The sequence below is a fragment of the Schistocerca piceifrons genome, chromosome 1 (assembly GCF_021461385.2).
Source record: "Schistocerca piceifrons isolate TAMUIC-IGC-003096 chromosome 1, iqSchPice1.1, whole genome shotgun sequence".
NCBI lineage: Eukaryota > Metazoa > Arthropoda > Insecta > Orthoptera > Acrididae > Schistocerca > Schistocerca piceifrons.
In genome coordinates this window covers 539,981,000-540,000,213 of record NC_060138.1, presented here as the reverse complement: position 1 = coordinate 540,000,213, position 19,214 = coordinate 539,981,000, and the positions used below count along the sequence as shown (strand labels likewise).

The window sequence follows — 19,214 nt, the reverse complement described above, 5'->3', positions numbered from 1 at the left end:
TGGTGATCTTTACTGAACTAGGCGGCGTTATTCCCGTATTTTAGTCTCATTTGTTCTATGGCATATATGGTGTCGGGATCCATCTTTATCCTACCAGACCAGAACTCTTGCCTCACCCACATATCTACGATGTCAACTAGGTCGTCCCATTGGGAGGGCGTGAAAATAGGGTATGAGTTAATTGTGGCTAACTCCTTCTTCGTGACTGCTTCCATCAACATGGTACACCATCTGTATGTGCGCAGATGGAGCGGTTGATGGGGGAACTGAATTTACGCAACATGTTGGTCCTGGACAGCTTCTGCGGATATACAACTAAGGAAGTGCGAGACAAATTAGAAAAAGGGAAAACTGACTTGGTCAATATCCCTGGAGGCCTAACATCCATCCTACAACCACTAGATGTGTGTATAAATCGGCCATTCAAAGCTGCACTTAAACTGCGATATACGCGATGGATGGCTGATGAAAACCGTAAGTTCACACCTAGTGGAAAAATCAAACGGCCGGATTTGCCCCAGCTTTGTGAATGGGTGAAAAGTGTATGGGACTCCATTCCGCAACCACTGGTGGAAAAATCTTTCAAAAAATGTGGAATCACAAATTCACTGGATGGAACAGAGGATGACACTCTATGGGAAGATGATGAAGACGACAAAGATTCTCCCGCTAGTAAGGACGATGAAAGTGATGAATAAAGTGGTAAGAGAGGAAACGTACCGGTATTGACTAAAATATTTTATTGCACATACCGTATTAACAAATTCTTAAACAAGATAATTCACTTTTTTTTCCCCTATTGTACGTACGCGTAGACTCCCGGCTGGCGGTGATGTTTCCCGGCCGCCCGCCCGTCTAATGGGCGAGCCGGCCAGCTGCACGCCGCTGAATCGGTTGCGTTTTAACGATGTATCAATCTGTACAGCAGCGTTACTTCAAACCAGTAGTTATTATACATGCTTTTGAACACCTCAAAGTTGGAACAATTTTTGTTTGTTTGTAAATAAAGCAAATAATAATTTTTTTTCCTCTTCCTCAAAATTGGGGTGCACGGATTATTCGAGGGCACGAATTATTCGAATATACGGCATGTGACAGATTATTTGACTGTTATCATGTCCAGCATATTTGACTGGTATTTTGAGTGACACTTCTAGATCACATGATTTTGCCATTTACAAGCATGAACACATTTTTTCTGGTTTAAAGTCTAAACAAAAATGAAAATGGTAGTGGCAGTACTTCCCATTTTTATAGTATCTTGATAGGTTTCTGTTCTCGCTATGTCAACATCGCGAGCTCTATATTTCTGTTTTCCCTCAGTTGACATTTTAGTTTGTTGATTTGCGTGTGTAAATGTAATGACAACTTCTGTGTTGGGGTTAACTGAACGTCATTAACTAACTACATTTCCATCATGTAGTATGCCATCATAGCCATTTTATTTACACCTCTTTCAAAAATAGCTATAATACTTTTTATGCTGCCAGAGTGTTTATCCAACCACAAAGTTCCAAGGATCTTTTTGGCCGTACTTTATTTTGCATATTCTTCAATTTTTAATAATAGTTGACTTAATTCTTTATCACTAAAGTGCAGTTTACTTACTAATGTGTTTTTTTTCCCCTTCATGAATATTCATTTGACTCAGAACTGGCAGTCAAATCCAAAATGTGTTGAACAAATCATGTATCTAGTTGCACTAATAAACAATTTAATTTCATAGTTTAAGGTGTTGAGGTGGTGATATGAAATTGTGCTTCAGCTTGACATAAACAAATATCAGTTGTTTTTTCTGTATCCAAAATGGTGGTTATTTAACATTAGCATTGACCTTGTCCACTTGAATGTCATCTAGAGATTTTGGTTTATGTCTATGGTCTTGTATGTTATTTCTTCTTGTCACATTGGAGTTGTCACTTAAGGGGTATCCCTTAAGTTTAGAGATATTTTTATGAGAAGTTTATTAAGCCAGGCTCCATTTGTCTGCAACACATTTTTTCATTACTGCTTACAGTTGTAGTTTTGTAAAACAAAATTTTGATGAGGTAACTGGAAGAGCAGAACTATAGAATTTTTGCAAGGATATGTAGTGAAACAAATGAACATGCTATTAGGTACTGCTTCATAAATAATGTGCTTTTCAATCGCTGTTTAGATTTTTATATGTTCCCAAATATTCTGGTTCTTTTGAACTCTTTTTCTTAAAAGTGAGAGTGCTGTAAGAAACTGAGTACTTACTCATTACTTTCTTCATTCTGTTCTCTTAAAAGTGAAAATAAATCATGTGAAACTTTGCTCAAGGGTTTTTTTTTTTCGTTTTTTAGCGTGCAGCTCAGCATTGCCGTAAGCCCCTGCTGAATGCCGGTGATGGTACTGGTGAACACCCTACCCAGGCACTGCTGGATGTGTTCACAATTCGAGAAGAGATAGGCACTGTGAATGGCCTGACAATAACAATGGTGGGAGATCTTAGGCATGGAAGGACAGTGCATTCTCTTGCCAGGTATTTGTATATTTAGTTTCTGAATGTATAGCTGTATTTTTCATTATGAATTGTGTGCTTATATATTATCTACACACACTAATATTCATTCTAGAATTATTCTTATTATGAGCATATGGACCCAATTGGATCACGCATTACATTTATGATTCGCCTTTCTAATAGCCCATATAGCTTTCACTCTTTTGCCATGTGCTTTCTTCCTTTCTTCTGACCGCTTGGTCCCTGATCTTTTAGGGACTTCATTCTCTGGCTTTACTACCCATATATTTATCTTCTGATGGTAAAGTTTGCTGTCTAGTATGTCCGATGTTCCTGTCTATGACTTTTCCAAGTCATATTTGACTTCTTCAAGTCATACTTTACTTCTTCTATCCATAGAATGTTCTTCTGTTTTGCAGTGTGTGTGTCAAAATCTTATGAGTTAGCCTTGAAGATGGGAGTCTATAAATGTGCCCATAGAATTTCAGCCTTCGTTTCGTGATACCTACAGCAAGGTTGGATAGTTCTTGTCCCAGCATTTTCCTCATGATCTTTCTTTTCTCATTGAAGATGTTCTCCAAATTGCCTTTTCTATTAAGTACCAAGGTTTCGCTCGCGTACGGCACTTCAGGTTTAATCACTGTATTATAATGTTTGATCTTTGTATGAATGGATGTACATTTCTTGTTGTAGGTTTCACGCATTCTCTCATATGCTCAGTTGAGCTTTTGTAACCGAACTTTCTGTGCTTCCTTTTCCAACCCTGTAAGTTCCATGACCTCATCGAGATATTTGAAGTGTGGAACTTATTTGATCTGCCCGTGTTTTGTGTTCAGTTCCTGAGTGTTGAATTTAGTGGAAATGAACTTGATCTTCTCGAATCAAATTTGTTGTCCAGTTTTCTCAGGGCATTCCTTGAGGACTTCAGTCGCTTTGATTGCCGTATTTTCACAGGTCGCTAGCATCGTGAGGTCATCTGCGAAAGCTAAACAACTGACCTCGATGTCATCATTCTTTCATCAGAGTTGAATGGGTTTCCAGTGGTCCTAGGTTTTCTATTCTTTCTCCCATTCTCAGATGACTTTATCCAGAAGAAGGTTGAAGAGCAGTGGTGACAATCCATCACCTTGTCACACACCAGTCTTTATCTCAAAGGGTGCTGACAGTTAGCCCATGAATTTCACTTTTTACTTTGTGCCCATGAGTGTTTCCTCGACGAGTCTTAATGTCTTTTTATTTTATGTTGCTTTCTTTGATCTTCTTGGTGTCAAATTTTTGAAGATGAGTTTTCTTTTTGGAGTAAATTTCACTTTGATCCACACTAGATAGTGTCAGAGTCAATGTTGGCTCCTCTTCGGACTTGCACGTCATGAATTTTTAGAATTGTTAGTGTGTCTTCAGAATTTGTGGGAGAATTAAAAATGAAAATCTGTTATTGATCTGTGCTGGAGCAACATTAGGTTTGCCTAACTAAAGCACAAATGTGAGGCTAGTTTACATCATTTTGCAACATAATATTGGATCTGGGGATTAGAAAAGTTGAATACTACCAAAATCTGCAGTGTGATTTTTATTGTTGGAAAGCAATGGAATTGCATCATATTGGATGAGTGTGGGATCCGTTTAGTCCTAGCAGGCTGTGTGACTTTACAAATCACGTGAATGCCTAGTTTTTTGTAAAGTAAAATTTGAATGCAATGCTGCAGATCGAGCCAAGGATGTAGGAAAGAAGTTTAACATAGTAAGTTAACATCACTTGCTGCTTGTTTTGGTTTCATAAAATAGGTTCCTCATTGAATTAGTGCTGCTGTTCATTCCACTGGCAAATCCAACTACTCATATTCATAATTCCTACATTACTAATAAATAAATAAACAAACAAACACTATCTGGGTCACAACTCGTATTACCATCTACCAGCTTCAATCTGCACTGCAAATGATATTCAGGTCAGGTAACAGGAAAGGCAGTTTGTCAATAGCTGTGTAAAACTGATGTTGACATTGGTATTAGTTCTACACTGTTGTTGATAAACTGCACTGTGTAGCGCCAGACCTGAAAGTGATATGTCACATCAATTGAAACTGGTAATCAGTAAGATAAGTTGTGATCCAGACTTCGTTTGTTCGTTTACTATAACAAAAGAGATCATGGTTCCTAGACACGGCATAAAATATGTTCTGTATGATTGTTTATTTACACTTTCTCTCAATTCAAGTTGCCTCTGAGATAGAAATGAAGGACTGAACCAAGATTTCTGTTTCCTGTAAGAACAATGAAAATCCTCAGTAGCCTAATTATGTATTTGATAGACAGCATATTCTTCAGTTTATGATGATCTGGCAGTTTGTTCTATTGTTACCAAATCTATAGATAGCTGCTGTTAAAATTGTGTGTGCTTTGGAAGCAGCTGTTCAGTACAGTTATACATGATACATTTAGTATCTCTTCCACCTTCTTCTCCTTCTCCGTTTAACTATAAAATGATTCAGTTTCTATACTTTTACACTTGTGTTGGGAAATAATGTTTCTTTGTTTTTACAGCACAGTTCCCTTTCCCTTGATTTTTAACATTTTCTTGGTCAGGAATGAACTCCAGCATAGATGTTCACCTCTAAATTTTGGAGAAAGCACAAAATGTATCCATGGACTTTGAGCTCTCGAACATTTTAAACATTACCAAAAGACAGTAACAAAATTTTTGTGTGTGGAATTATCTTACAGAACTGCCAAAGTTTTCATAAATGCTGTTAAAAAATGCTAATTTCTTATATTTAACATAGTGAGCCAATTTTGTACCCACAAATTTTGATCTGCTTTAATCGTTTAATGGATGATTAGTAAAATAAGTTACAAAAGTTTTTATTATGATAAGTGGTCTTATACTTAAAAACATTTTTATGTACATGTGTGCAAATTTGAACTTTAGTGCAGAACAAAATGTGTTGTAGGTAATATCTGCCAATGTAAAATAAATTAAAAAAAATGTTTTTCTCTAGGTTGCTTACATTATACAACGTGCAGCTGAGGTATGTGAATCCACCAAATCTTGGAATGCCGTTAAATGTTGTTCAGTTTGTTGCATCAAAAGGCATACCACAGGAAGAATTTAGTACGCTGGAGGAAGCTCTTCCAGAAACGGATGTCCTGTACATGACCCGCATTCAGAGAGAGAGATTTCCATCCCAAGAAGCATATGAGAAGGTAAATATTATGAATGCAGTAACGATTCTAAATTTAGTTTATGAGAAAATTAATCCTCCTCTCACTTCAGACATCTCAATCATAACAATAATAATAATTATTATTGTTATTGTTATTATTATTATAAATGTGGGTGTATTACATGTGCAAAGCTCCCAAAGATCATTATTTATGTTTACAGAAGACTAGCATTTCTGATTGGGCAAATAACAGTGATGCCAAGTTAAATCAAAATATTAACTGAAGAGAATAACAATCTGCAGGAGCAAAATCCGTTGACCTGCTGCATTGAAACCATATTTGACATAATTCATTAGGAAGAGTAAATATTGTTGGCAGACAAAAAGGTAGAGGGGTAATCTGGTATCTTTATGAAGGCATTTGGGCAGACAACATTAATTTGTAGGGAACTGCATACTTATCATTTGCCGAGATACAATGAATGTATTGCACTTGGTAACTGAAATGAAGCTATGCAGACTTATGTTGGAGAGAGATAGATAAAACTACTGTGAGTTTCTGTTTCTGATTGTGGAAGTATGCAAAATAACCAGTTGGCCGTACGCCGCTGGAAACATGGAAAATTTTACCCATGATGAAAGACTGTTGACAAACTGTTGGCTGCCAATCATCTGTCTGCACAGAGCAAATGGCAACATTCTGTCTGTGCTCATCTTTACTCTGAAATGGCAATTGATTTCATGAAACAGGCATTTGTTATTCCACGACAGCCCAAAAGGGATACTATAGAGAGAGAGAAGTGCCTCACCTCCTCTAAGGATAATTCATTCACTTTTGGAAGGATACCATTTGGAGTAAAAATTTTTGTATGTGTTCTGTTTGAGTTTCTTCATGTGATGTGACTGTGTGGCAAAGATTATAATAAAATGATCATCAATGTCTTTGCTGTCAGAGTTAAATATCATTAAATTTACTTGAGAGAAGGGAACAATCAGAGTACAAATATTCCTATGAAAGAATACTACAAAGACACGCATCATCTCAAAGCATCATTGAGATACTTACATAGCATACATAACTTCTATTGATTGTGTGGAAACAGTTACAGTCCATAATATACCTCTCTTTGGATTTTTTTCACAATGAATTGGTGCAGAGAAAGCAATTTCATTTGATAAAGAACGAAATTATGTTTTAGAAGAACAATGTACTTGCTCACTTGTCTGCAACTACCACAGTCAGATTTCATATTAACTGCTATACTAAGTGGGATTTCGCTGTTAATTGAGCGTAAAAAGTGGTGAAATACCTTTCACTATGTAAATTTCAAACTGACATACAAAAAACTTTTATTATTATCATTATTATAATTATCCTTTCTAAATAAGTGTCTGCTAATTATATGTGTAGGCCCTAAAAATGGAATAAATAGGAATAGAAAAAAATGTGGTATTCACATTCAAAACTAAACCTGTAGTAAAATTTTTACAGTGATTATTCTCTTACTTTTTCCAGAGCATCTGTGTGTACAGTCCCACAGCTCTCTAATTTAGTTATAGTAGAAATGTAAAACCATAGCCATTAAATAATTCCGTGGCTTTACATGTTACTGACTTGTAAAGGATTAATATGATGCTGGAAGTGCCTAGGTGAAATAGGGGATGACACAGAAAACTGAGAACATTTCCACAATCCAATAAAACTAGAAGTGATGAAGGAAAAAAATTGCATTCATAGTAATTGAAAACTTATTTTTAAAAAATTATGTCTTTTAGATGGCATCCTTCTGTACGAACGCATTCCTGAAATCTGCTGTTGAGATTCCTCGTTAACTGCTGCAACATCTCAGTTAGGGTACTGTGAATTGCATCCCGGATTCTCTGTTTTAACTCATCCAGGGTTCTTGGCTGAGTTGTGTAGACTTTGCTCTTAGGTAGACCTACAAGAAAAAAATAACAAATGTGTAAATCTGGTGATCCAGGGGGCAAGGGAATGTTACCAAATTGTGAGATCACACAGTTGCCAAACAGTTCTCACACATATGCCATTGATTGCCGTGCCATGTGTGAGGTCACTCCATCCTGTTGAAACAAGGCTTCTTGAACGTTTGGAAAGTTGTTCAATGCAGGTGTAATGAAAGTCTGTGACTTCTCCACATAATGATCAGCATTGACAGTTATTGTTTGTCCCTGTTCATTTGTGAAAAAATATGGCCCATGTGATGAAACACCACTCAATACTGTCACTTTACTAGCATGTAAAGGGTGCTCATGAATGTCATTAGGATTTGTGTTTGCCCAGTAATGGTAGTTTTGTTCATTCACATAACATGTGAGATGGATATGTGCCTGATCTGACATCCACAGCTTGTTTAGAAATTTATTGTCATTGTTTATTTTTATCATCATTTGTTGACAGAATCCTAATCGTAACCAGTAATCGTTGTCCTTTAATTGTTGCACCATCTGTAGTTTGTACAGGTGAAACTTTAAATCAAGATGAAGAACTCTGTGAACACTGTCCTGTCGTGGGCTCCGTAAGGCAGACTCGTGTACAGCGTCAATGTTCACTGGAGAATGCACACTTCTTGGCCATCCTGTTGGTTTCTTTTTGAGGGCAGATCCAATCTCTTCAAAGTTATTAATCCAAAATTTTATCACATGTTTCGATGGAATGGCATCATGACGTTCTAAATTATAAAAATATCGAAAGCTCCCTATACGCCATTACCAAACTATCATCGTTTTCATAAAACATATTTATGGTTAACTCTTGCTGTTGTCTGTTCTACTGATCCATAATTACTGAAATGGTGGACTGTTTACTTGCTAACTGTCATGAACCTGCAGTGTTGCCAGCTGCCCATGGCTGCCACTACTCATTTCAAACATTCCCGTTATTGTGTGTCACCCTGTATGAACAATGGAAGAAAGGCGTATATGCATGTGTGCTTTTACTTGCTTTAAATGTTTTGGTGCTGCAGCTTAATTGAGAGTATAGTTTGTGTCTGATGGAATGGGTGGAAGGATACCAGACCAACTATATTTACCAAGGCAAAAAATAATCAAACTTCTCATTATTGAACCTGGTACCCAACAAGACCTGGAATTCTTTCTACGGATTAATGTACAGTGGTAAGAAGTAGAAAAGTTAATCCACCACCAGATGTAAATGATATAGAAAACCCGCGCGCCTGTCTGCAACTTAATGTCTCCTTTTTGAAGTAACCAGATGTAAATGATATAGAAAACCAGCACTACTCAATATTATTGGAGTAACTTGTAACTGAGAATAATATTCCCCAGCATTATTTTTCATAGAAAAAATTGTGTTTTCTGTTCACAGGCTTGTGGACATTTTGTAGTTACTCCTGAATTGATGACACTGGCCAAACGCAAAATGGTTGTTCTGCATCCTCTTCCACGTGTGTTCGAGATCAGCCCAGAGCTTGACATTGATCCGAGAGCAGCTTATTTCCGCCAAGCAGAATGTGGAATGTATGTTCGTATGGCACTGCTTGCAATGGTTCTTGGGCGATGTTGATAGAAACTTTTTCAGATGCATTGTGAGGAACCTTTCAACCTTTACACTGTGATATGTACCCATGAGTGATAAACATATATATTTTTTTTATCACAGTTATTTCTATTTTGAGTCAGTATTGTGATTATATATTAGAATGCAACATTCCATAGAGAGGATCTAAGACACTCAAAAAATTGTATTCGCTGTATTTTTTTATGACAAATGTGAAATTCATATGAAGCTGTTCTGTAAAAACAGCCAGTCACAACTAACAAAATGTAAAAAAATCTAGCAATATTCAGTTATTAATAAAGAAAGTAATCTCATTTTCTCTGAATATTGTCCATGTAGACTGAAAAATTGTCATTTTCCATCATTGTCACCATCTTTCCCTTTTTTGCAGTCCATTTATAATTTTGAAATTATCAAACTCGATGATGTCAAAGTGTCACTTGCTAGTGTATTGTATGTCAAACGCTAGCAACTTATCACTTGCACTGTTAAAAAAAAAACTTTTGTATATCAATTTTGAATAAAAATATCAGGAGGAGAATTGTTTTGTTTTTTGTTTTCTTTACTGTAATGTATTGTAAATATTAATAATAGATTTCCAACATCCTATAATGGAGAAAAATTGCAGGATCAAACATTACAAATACAGAAGGTTACAAGGATGTGCACTTGGTTTTTACTCTTGTTGTCTTTTCATACATTGTGAAATACATGCTCCTGTTGAATACTGTAGCAAACTATGTAGAATTTACTGTGCTGAAGAAGAAATTAGGGCATAATGAAACCATATTAAGACTGTTGTAATTTTAAAGACAATACTTTGCTTTCAGCCACTGCCGTATAGCAATATAGGCATGAGGATGATGATGAGAGAATGTCACATTATCAGATTCATTACGTGCCATCTTTTCATTCCTCCTACTGGCAATATTGTAATTTACATACGAGGGCATGCGGGAAAGTAATGCCTCCAAATATTTTTTATTCTGTTCTCAGTATTAGCATGACACTACTTGTCATGCCTATTACTGGGTTGTCTTTCCTGTATCACTGATGAAAGTTACAATCCTCTACTACTAGAGGGCTCCAAATTGTAGCATGTAATATGGCAGTGCGTAATAAGACTATGTTGGCATGCGAGAAAACCCTTAGAACTGAAAGTTTAAAGAATGACTGTGCCATACCACACAAGAGAACTGTGAGATTTGCAACAATCAGGTGCCTTGGGTTCCTTGTCATTGATGATTATTGATAAGATTCAGACTTTCTCTCCTCCCCCCCCCCCCCCAATCTCATTTTTATCTGTTTCAAAAACTTCAAGAATGTCTTTGAGGACTTCACTGTGGTAGCAATGAAGCAGTGCAAGCAGAGGTGAGGTTTTGGCTCTATCAAATTCAAACATTCTATAATGGTGATATTAACAAACAGGTATCTCATTGGGAGAAATGCCTTCACTGTCAGACCGAGTGTATTGAGAAATAAATATGTAGACATGAAGAATAAGAATTTAGAATGTTAATTTTTTAAAATAAAACAAACATTAAGAGCTTCCACATAAATTTAGAGACATTACTTTGCATCTTGCTCTCATTTATTTTGTATCTTTTTTTACAGGAGACAGCTGTAGTCTTGTTTTGGAAAAAAGTGATACATCCCCTTATCTTAACATTTTCTTTACTTAAGAAAAGCGGTTTATTTTAAAGCCTTATATTTATAGCTTAGGACACACACTGTGTTCAGTGGAAATCATGGAGTACAGTGTTTATTGTTTATCTTTGGTATGTTAGTGTGGATTGTCATGTCAACTAAATCTGTGATGATTGCAGTTGGGGGTGGGTGAGTGACTCAGTTTATACATTTTCTCCTCAGAATGTGATGACATTTTTAGCCTTTTTATCCACACTCATAACTTTTAATAGTTGTAGGAGTGCTGATACTCTACATCTACATTCATACTCCGCAAGCCACCCAACTGTGTGTGGCGGAGGGCACTTTACATGCCACTGTCATTACCTCCCTTTCCTGTTCCAGTGGCGTATGATTCGCGGAAAAATGACTGATGGAAGGCCTCCATGAGGGCTCGAATCTCTTAATTTTACATTCGTGATCTCCTCGAGAGGTATAAGTAGGGGGAAGCAATATATTCAATACCTCATCCAGAAACACACCCTCTCGAAACCTAGACAGCGAGCTACACCGCGATGCAGAACGCCTCTCTTGCAGAGTCTGCCACTTGAGTTTGCTAAACATCTCCGTAATGCTATCAGGCTTACCAAATAACCCTGTGACAAAACGCACTGCTCTTCTTTGGATCTTCTCTATCTCCTCAGTCAACCCGATCTGGTACGGATCCCACACTGATGAGCAATACTCAAGTATAGGTCGAACAAGTGTTTTGTAAGCCACATCCTTTGTTGATGGACTACATTTTCTAAGGACTCTCCCAGTGAATCTCAACCTAGCACCCACCATGCCAACAATTAATTTTATATGATCATTCCGCATGCATACTCACAGATATTTTACAGAAGTAACTGCTACCAGTGTTTGTTCTGCTATCATATAATCGTACAATAATCTTGCTGTTCAGTGCTCCTACACTGTAAAAACATGTGCACATACATGAGTTGCTAACATCACAGCATGGTATTCCACATCCCATTACAATGCAGAACATGTGATATAAGAGTCTGACATGTCAGATTTTTGCTTCAGGGAGGGGGAGGTGGCCAATGAGATGTGACATTGTTTTTACCTCATAAGCATAACTGAGGAGCTACCATGTTGTATTGAGTTAAACTATGTGTTGGTAGATTTTCTTTATTATGTGTTTTATATGAATATAAGCTGTTTCAGAGCATCAGCAAATTGAGGATCTACTGAAAACTCATTTTAGTTGTGATTTGTTACAACAAAAGTGTCATAATTACATATCGATAGATGATCTAGGAAAAGCATTTCGTTTTGATACAGTTTGCATATTAAAAATCAAATAATGAGAGTTCAAGATTGTCTGAAGACACACTGTATAATGTACAGAGGCTTAGCTGTCTTGTTGAAGCTACAGACCAGTTGACAGCATTGTGAATGGTGAAGCGAAAGGTAGCAAGTTGATGTCCACTTTTTTTTTTGCACCTTTTGTTTTCTCAAAGATTCTGGTATTACTTGCAGTAGTAAATGTTGTTGTTGTTGTTGTTGTTGTCTTCAGTCCTGAGACTGGTTTGATGCAGCTCTCCATGCTATTCCATCCTGTGCAAGCTTTTTCATCTCCCAGTACCTACTGCAACCTACATCCTTCTGAATCTGCTTAGTGTATTCATCTCTTGGTCTCCCTCTATGATTTTTACCCTCCACGCTGCCCTCCAATACTAAATTGGTGATCCCTTAATGCCTCAGAACATGTCCTACCAACCGATCCCTTCTTCTGGTCAAGTTGTGCCACAAACTTCTCTTCTCCCCAATCCTATTCAATACTTCCTCATTAGTTATGTGATCTACCCATCTAATCTTCAGCATTCTTCTGTAGCACCACATTTCGAAAGCTTCTATTCTCTTCTTGTCCAAACTATTTATCGTCCATGTTTCACTTCAATAGATAATGTATTTTCTGCAATTCTTGCTGCAAAGACAAAAGACTGGAATATATCCCCAGTAGCCAGAAAAGTTATGAGCAGCTAAGGAAAAAACCTCTCTTCTTTCATTCAAATGAAATTACAAATGAATCTTGAAATCTGTGTGATGCAGCATGTTACTTCAGATTGATGGTAGTCAATGTAGCATAGAGAATATTCAATTTAAAACTGAAAATGGGATGAAGAGTCTTGTGTACAGCATTTTCCACTGCTCAAGCCATGGATGAGTCCAGAATCTTCTTAGCAGTTTCCTTCATTTTTGTTCAACAGTCACTAACAGAGTAAATGCAGCTATTTTAGGTGCATCCATTTTCTTAAAGGAATTCGTGATGAGAAACATGTCCCAAGTGATGACAGCTGAAACCAATTTCCTCTGTGTGTTCTAGTGAACCCATGTATGTCAGCATCAATATTTTTGAAGCATATTTATCTAACATTCCTCATACAGGGTGTTACAAAAAGGTACGGCCAAACTTTCAGGAAACATTCCTCACACACAAAGAAAGAAAATGTTATGTGGACATGTGTCCGGAAATGCTTACTTTCCATGTTAGAGCTCATTTTATCACTTCTCTTCAAATCACATTAATCATGGAATGGAAACACAGCAACAGAACGTACCAGCGTGACTTCAAACACTTTGTTACAGGAAATGTTCAAAATGTCCTCCGTTAGCAAAGATACATGCATCCACCCTCAGTCGCATGGAATCCCTGATGCACTGATGCAGCCCTGGAGAATGGCGTATTGTATCACAGCCGTCCACAATACGAGCACGAAGAGTCTCTACATTTGGTACCGGGGTTGCGTAGACAAGAGCTTTCAAATGCTCCCATAAATGAAAGTCAAGAGGGTTGAGGTCAGGAGAGCATGGAGGCCATGGAATTGGGCCGCCTCTACCAATCCATCAGTCACCGAATCTGTTGTTGAGAAGCGTACGAACACTTCGACTGAAATGTGCAGGAGGTCCATGAACCACATGTGTCGTACTTGTAAAGGCACATATTCTAGCAGCACAGGTAGAGTATCCCATATGAAATCATAATAACGTGCTCCATTGGGCATAGGTGGAAGAACGTGGGGCCCAATCAAGACGACAACAATGCCTGCCCATAAAATCTGTGTTGATGACGTGATTGCACAATTGCGTGCGAATTCCCCTCAGCTCACACATGTTATTTGTGAAAATTTACAATTTGATCATGTTGGAATGAAACCTCATCCGTAAAGAGAACATTTGCACTGCAATGAGGATTGTTGGATGAACCATTCGCAGAAGTGTACCCTTGATAGTGCCTGCACACGCTGTACATGGTACAGAAACAACTGGTTCTCCCGTAGCACTCTCCATACCTTGTACAGCAGCAACGTCTCTGACGCTGACATTAGGGTTATCATCAACTGCACGAAGAATTGCCTCGTCTATTGCTGGTGTCCTCGTCGTTCTAGGTCTTCCCCAGTCGCGAGCCATAGGCTGCAATGTTCCGTGCTGCCTAAGACGCCGATCAATTGCTTCGAACGTCTTCTTGTCGGGACACCTTTGTTCTGGAAATCTGTCTCGATACAAACGTACCGCGCCACGGCTATTGCCCCGTGCTAATCCATACATCAAATGGGCATCTGCCAAGTCCGCATTTGTAAACACTGCACTGACTGCAAAACCACTTTCGTGATGAACACTAACCTGTTGATTCTAAGTACTGATGTGCTTGATGCTAGTACTGTAGAGCAATGAGTCACATGTCAACACAAGAACCGAAGTCAACATTACCTTCCTTCAATTGGGCCAACTGGCGGTGAATCGAGAAAGTACAGTACATACTGATGAAACTAAAATGAGCTCTAACATGGAAATTAAGCCTTTCTGAACACATGTCCACGTAACATCTTTTCTTTGTGTGTGAGGAATGTTTCCTGAAAGTTTGGCTGTACCTTTTTGTAACACCCTGTATAAACTGAAGATGCTACTGCTCATGTCTCCATTATCTTCCACTCAATGTACCAAAACTTGTGCACAAGTCATGATATACTGTATTTTTTGAAGGATGAGTGCAATGAAAAAAATCTTCATTCCAATGGTCCCTCTAATTTTAGTACTTATTTTTGTCAAAGATATTTTCAAGAATTTACAGACACTGACTAATGCTGACTAAAATTTTGTAGTAACTCAGACTGCAAGCTACAGTTTGTTAAATTTCCTAGTATAAATTATCTTCATAGAATCACTATTTTAGAGTTTGTCACACAAAATCTGTTAGTGACCATAAACTCAATCCGAGAAAGATTTCTCACTTTCTTAATTTGTTAAGTGTGACTTCAATAGTTTTAAGTCACTATCAGAACTATCGAAGCTTATTTGTTCAGTTACACTGGTAATTATTAAACAGCATTATTCCATTACATTTTAATTATCTAAAGATAAAGAATGAAGACACACAATATACCACCTGTAGATGATTGGTAAGTAGCGCATAGGTACATTTAAAAGGTGAGTGCACTTTGTCTAACTTTACGCTTCTTATAGTATTTATCAGTAAGAAGTGTGGCACCTGTGGGTGCACACATGCATTTGATTTTATAAATAAACCTCCCAGTATTTATGCTGTGGTGTACGATTACTTACACTCATTTTAGTTAGTTCCATCGTCGAAATTTCATTGAAATATAAGACAAATGAGTTTAACTACTTAATATAAAGTATATTTTTTAAATCAAATGTGCATTTTTACTACATAAGCAATTAGGTTCACAGTATTCATTTTATTTTTCCAATAACATCCTCAGCCTATCTGAGCAATTCTGGCAAGTATTACAAAAAGGGAGGAAGCAAATAATTTTCATGTGTCACCAATGGGAACTTCTGTGGATTTGAAGGATTTAAAGGAAATAATAAATCTTACTTTTCTCCAGTGGAGTTTTTGATGAGCTCTGATGTTAAAATTGTGTGACACTTTTGGTGCATAGGAGAAAAATTTATTTCAGCTTCTTGGAAACAACTTTCGAAGATTCAATAGGAATAAAACATTTTTCAACATACGTAATAGCACTTGTTAACAGCATGAATACATTATACTGACTGAAAAACAAGAGTTAGTGGAAAACACTTTTTCCATTTTTGAGCTATATAACCTCTTAACATACTGCACTGAATACAGCATGATACCTTACCTGTGTTATTAAGCAGGATTCCATGGACGGGCTTGTTTGCTTTTCAAAATAAATACTTTTTAATACTGTTTAGCTTTTAATACATTTTCAAAGGTACATTGAAATTGGGGTAAATTATATATGTATTTTCGTCAGTGTGTTTTGTGCGACTTTATTCTGTGATGATACTAGTGTTTCAGATGCAACAGTGAAGATCCCTTGTATATCAATGGTAGAAAATCCTTAATACAAAACATTTGCATGCTTTTTCTAAAATTTAAAGTTAAAAACAGAACTCTGAGTAATGTTCACATATCCTCATGTTAATTTCTTGAACATTGTGTAGACATACCATTGGCACACTCGATGTTGAAAGGACAGTATGTGAAAACACTCCCTCATACCACTACAATGTCTTTAGAGGTGTTGCTTTGGCATGCTGAAGAACATCCACTGCCCCCTCTGTGGTATTCAAGTCAGAACAGATGTATGCTTAATTGCAGTAGGACTGAGTGTTTTATTATCTGGTAAAGTAGTCATTTCTCAAATTTTAACATCCATTTTTTTCTTCTTCTTCTTTAGTTTATTGCCACTGAAAGCAATACACTATGTGGAATAGGTTGAAAAACATGTATTGGACAGCAGCTAATATTGTCCCCAAATGCAGGCCCAAATCTGCAAATTTCCGGAAGGCAGGCACTGGTTGTTACCCAGCCTGATTTTCTTCTAAGAAGAAGAATAATGGACATATATTTACACACTTCAAATACCAATAACCATAATTTTACATCAGGTATTGTGGTTCTGTCAAAAACTATTCTTCTCTGCAACCTACAATTGTGAAACTAGCTGTTTCTGAAAAACAGATTTGTCAGAGGGAAAATTCAAACTGTTTTAAGACTCATGTGTTGAGAATAAACCTTCAAATTGATGGTCTCTTTTACTTAATCACATTCCTTAAAGATGTGGCTTGGACATATTTATGAAAGTTTCATCCATACCTGTGGAAACTAAACATTCCCCACGAACCACCTGCCAAGAGCTAAGTGACAGTCTTTCATAATCACAGAAAACTAATGTTTGCGCCTTGTACAATAGTGATTCTGTTAGAGGAACGTTAGAATAGCATCCTTATCAATACTCTGCTTTGAAATGCTAAATGTCATTAATTGGCAATGAATTTTAGAGTTCTCATGAAATATATCAAGCAATGCGCAAAATATTTACAAGTTGCAATGGTAAATTAAATTAAAAATTTAATCCTGTGGTTAAGGGGAGACAACATTTATGATACTGTTATCCTCTACTCTTGCCAGCAAGTTCTCAGTCACAAGATCAATTGGTCCTAGAGGGACATCGGGAAATGGTTTCCAAAGTCTGCAACTCACATTTGATTGCAGTTTCTGTATGAGGATATGTGCCCCATGTCATTAGCAAGTGTTTTCTGTGAGAAGGAAGGAAGGAAGGAAGATTAAGGTCCGAGTGAAAGATCATTCAATATCAAGACTCAGTTTGAAGGGGAAGGTTATCTATCCTATTCTCTTTCAAAGGAACTGTCCTGGCATTTGCCATAACAGATTTAGGAACACCAGAGATACCTGTAGCACGATTGTTACCTGTATAAATATGCTTTCGGTAATGCTTTGCCTTCGTGTAAACTGGCTGAGAAGCTCGTGATGGGGCAGTAGGCTACGAATGTGAGCCACACTGAATTTGCAGTTCAGATACTTTAAGTGTACTTAGATGTCGAATGGACTGCTTTTTATGGCCAGTTTGAGTCTCATATTTAAATTATGTATAGATAGGCAGCTAGCCACATACTAAACTTGCTTGATGTCTTATAACATGATTGTTCGATTGTAGTAATCTAACACTGAATTTACACAAAAGCCATGTGTGGCTAACAAATATGTAATACACTCTCAGAATTATACTCTTAACATACCATCTTTCAGATCCAAATCAAATCTTACAATCTAACTGGTACAAACACAATGTGCACAGTAATTACCATTTGGAAAGATCACATTGTTGCAGTTTGCATTATTGCAATGACAATGGCAGAGTCCATGAAGTTAATTAAGAGTTCATAGTCACTGAATCATGGATTGAGCTTCAGGAGACGGACTCTAGATAAAATGTGGTACATTTTCAGACTTTTAATTTGTTCTGCAACATCTGCAGTACATTATCCTATATTTATGGAGTTAGATGTTGCTCACCATAGACAGATTGAAAATGGCTTCCAGCAGCCTACTTTCACAATTTTAGAATAGTAAAACTGAATTTAGCCAGTGTTTATTAGTTTTCACAATTTACAGTTAAAGATTTATATTTGTGAATAAATGAATAGGGAAATGAAAATTCCTATTGAATTATGCTGGTAGTAACCCTTTTTTAGGCAAACTATTTCATCAACAATGTTTTTACTCTGGAAACTAATTATTCGAACTAGAAGGGTGCAGAAGTTGCTAACATATTTTCATCATTAGATGCATAAATGCTAATAGTTGCTCACATGCCTTTTTAATCTACTCTGTCAGGAAGTTAGTAATCAGATATATGACTACAAATGAACAATGAATGAAAATTTCAGGTCAACCAACTATAATGATAGATGCCAAATAACCAAAAGAAGGTGACAGGTACCGAAGGTAAGTTGGACAAGTACTGCATCAATATTCAAAATCTTTAGGTAATGTCCACATTCTATATGAGGTGACTTACCGAACAAAAGCGCTGGCAGGTCGATAGACACACAAACAAACACAAACACACACACAAAATTCAAGCTTTCGCAACAAACTGTTGCCTCATCAGGAAAGAGGGAAGGAGAGGGGAAGACGAAAGGAAGTGGGTTTTAGGGAGAGGGTAAGGAGTCATTCCAATCCCGGGAGCGGAAAGACTTACCTTAGGGGGAAAAAAGGACAGGTATACACTCGCACACACGCACATATCCATCCACACATACAGACACAAGCAGACATATTTAAAGACAAAGAGTTTGGGCAGAGATGTCAGTCGAGGCAGAAGTGTAGAGGCAAAGAAGTTGTTGAAAGACAGGTGAGGTATGAGTGGCGGCAACTTGAAATTAGCGGAGATTGAGGCCTGGCGGATGACGAGAAGAGAGGATATACTGATGGGCAAGTTCCCATCTCCGGAGTTCGGATAGGTTGGTGTTGGTGGGAAGTATCCAGATAACCCGGACGGTGTAACACTGTGCCAAGATGTGCTGGCTGTGCACC

The 19,214-nt window shown here is 37.3% G+C and overlaps 1 protein-coding gene across 1 annotated transcript in view; it reads left to right on the top strand.

The window, feature by feature from the left end:
• Positions 1–9,286, top strand: part of LOC124799463 (CAD protein-like) — a 61,097-nt gene extending 51,811 nt beyond the window's left edge. The window contains exons 11-13 of the mRNA XM_047262926.1: positions 2,328–2,506; positions 5,488–5,692; positions 8,999–9,286. Coding sequence (XP_047118882.1) covers positions 2,328–2,506; positions 5,488–5,692; positions 8,999–9,196 — 582 coding nt within the window. The 3' untranslated portion in view covers positions 9,197–9,286. The remainder of the gene's footprint in view (positions 1–2,327; positions 2,507–5,487; positions 5,693–8,998) is intronic.
• Positions 9,287–19,214: the final 9,928 nt, after the last annotated feature.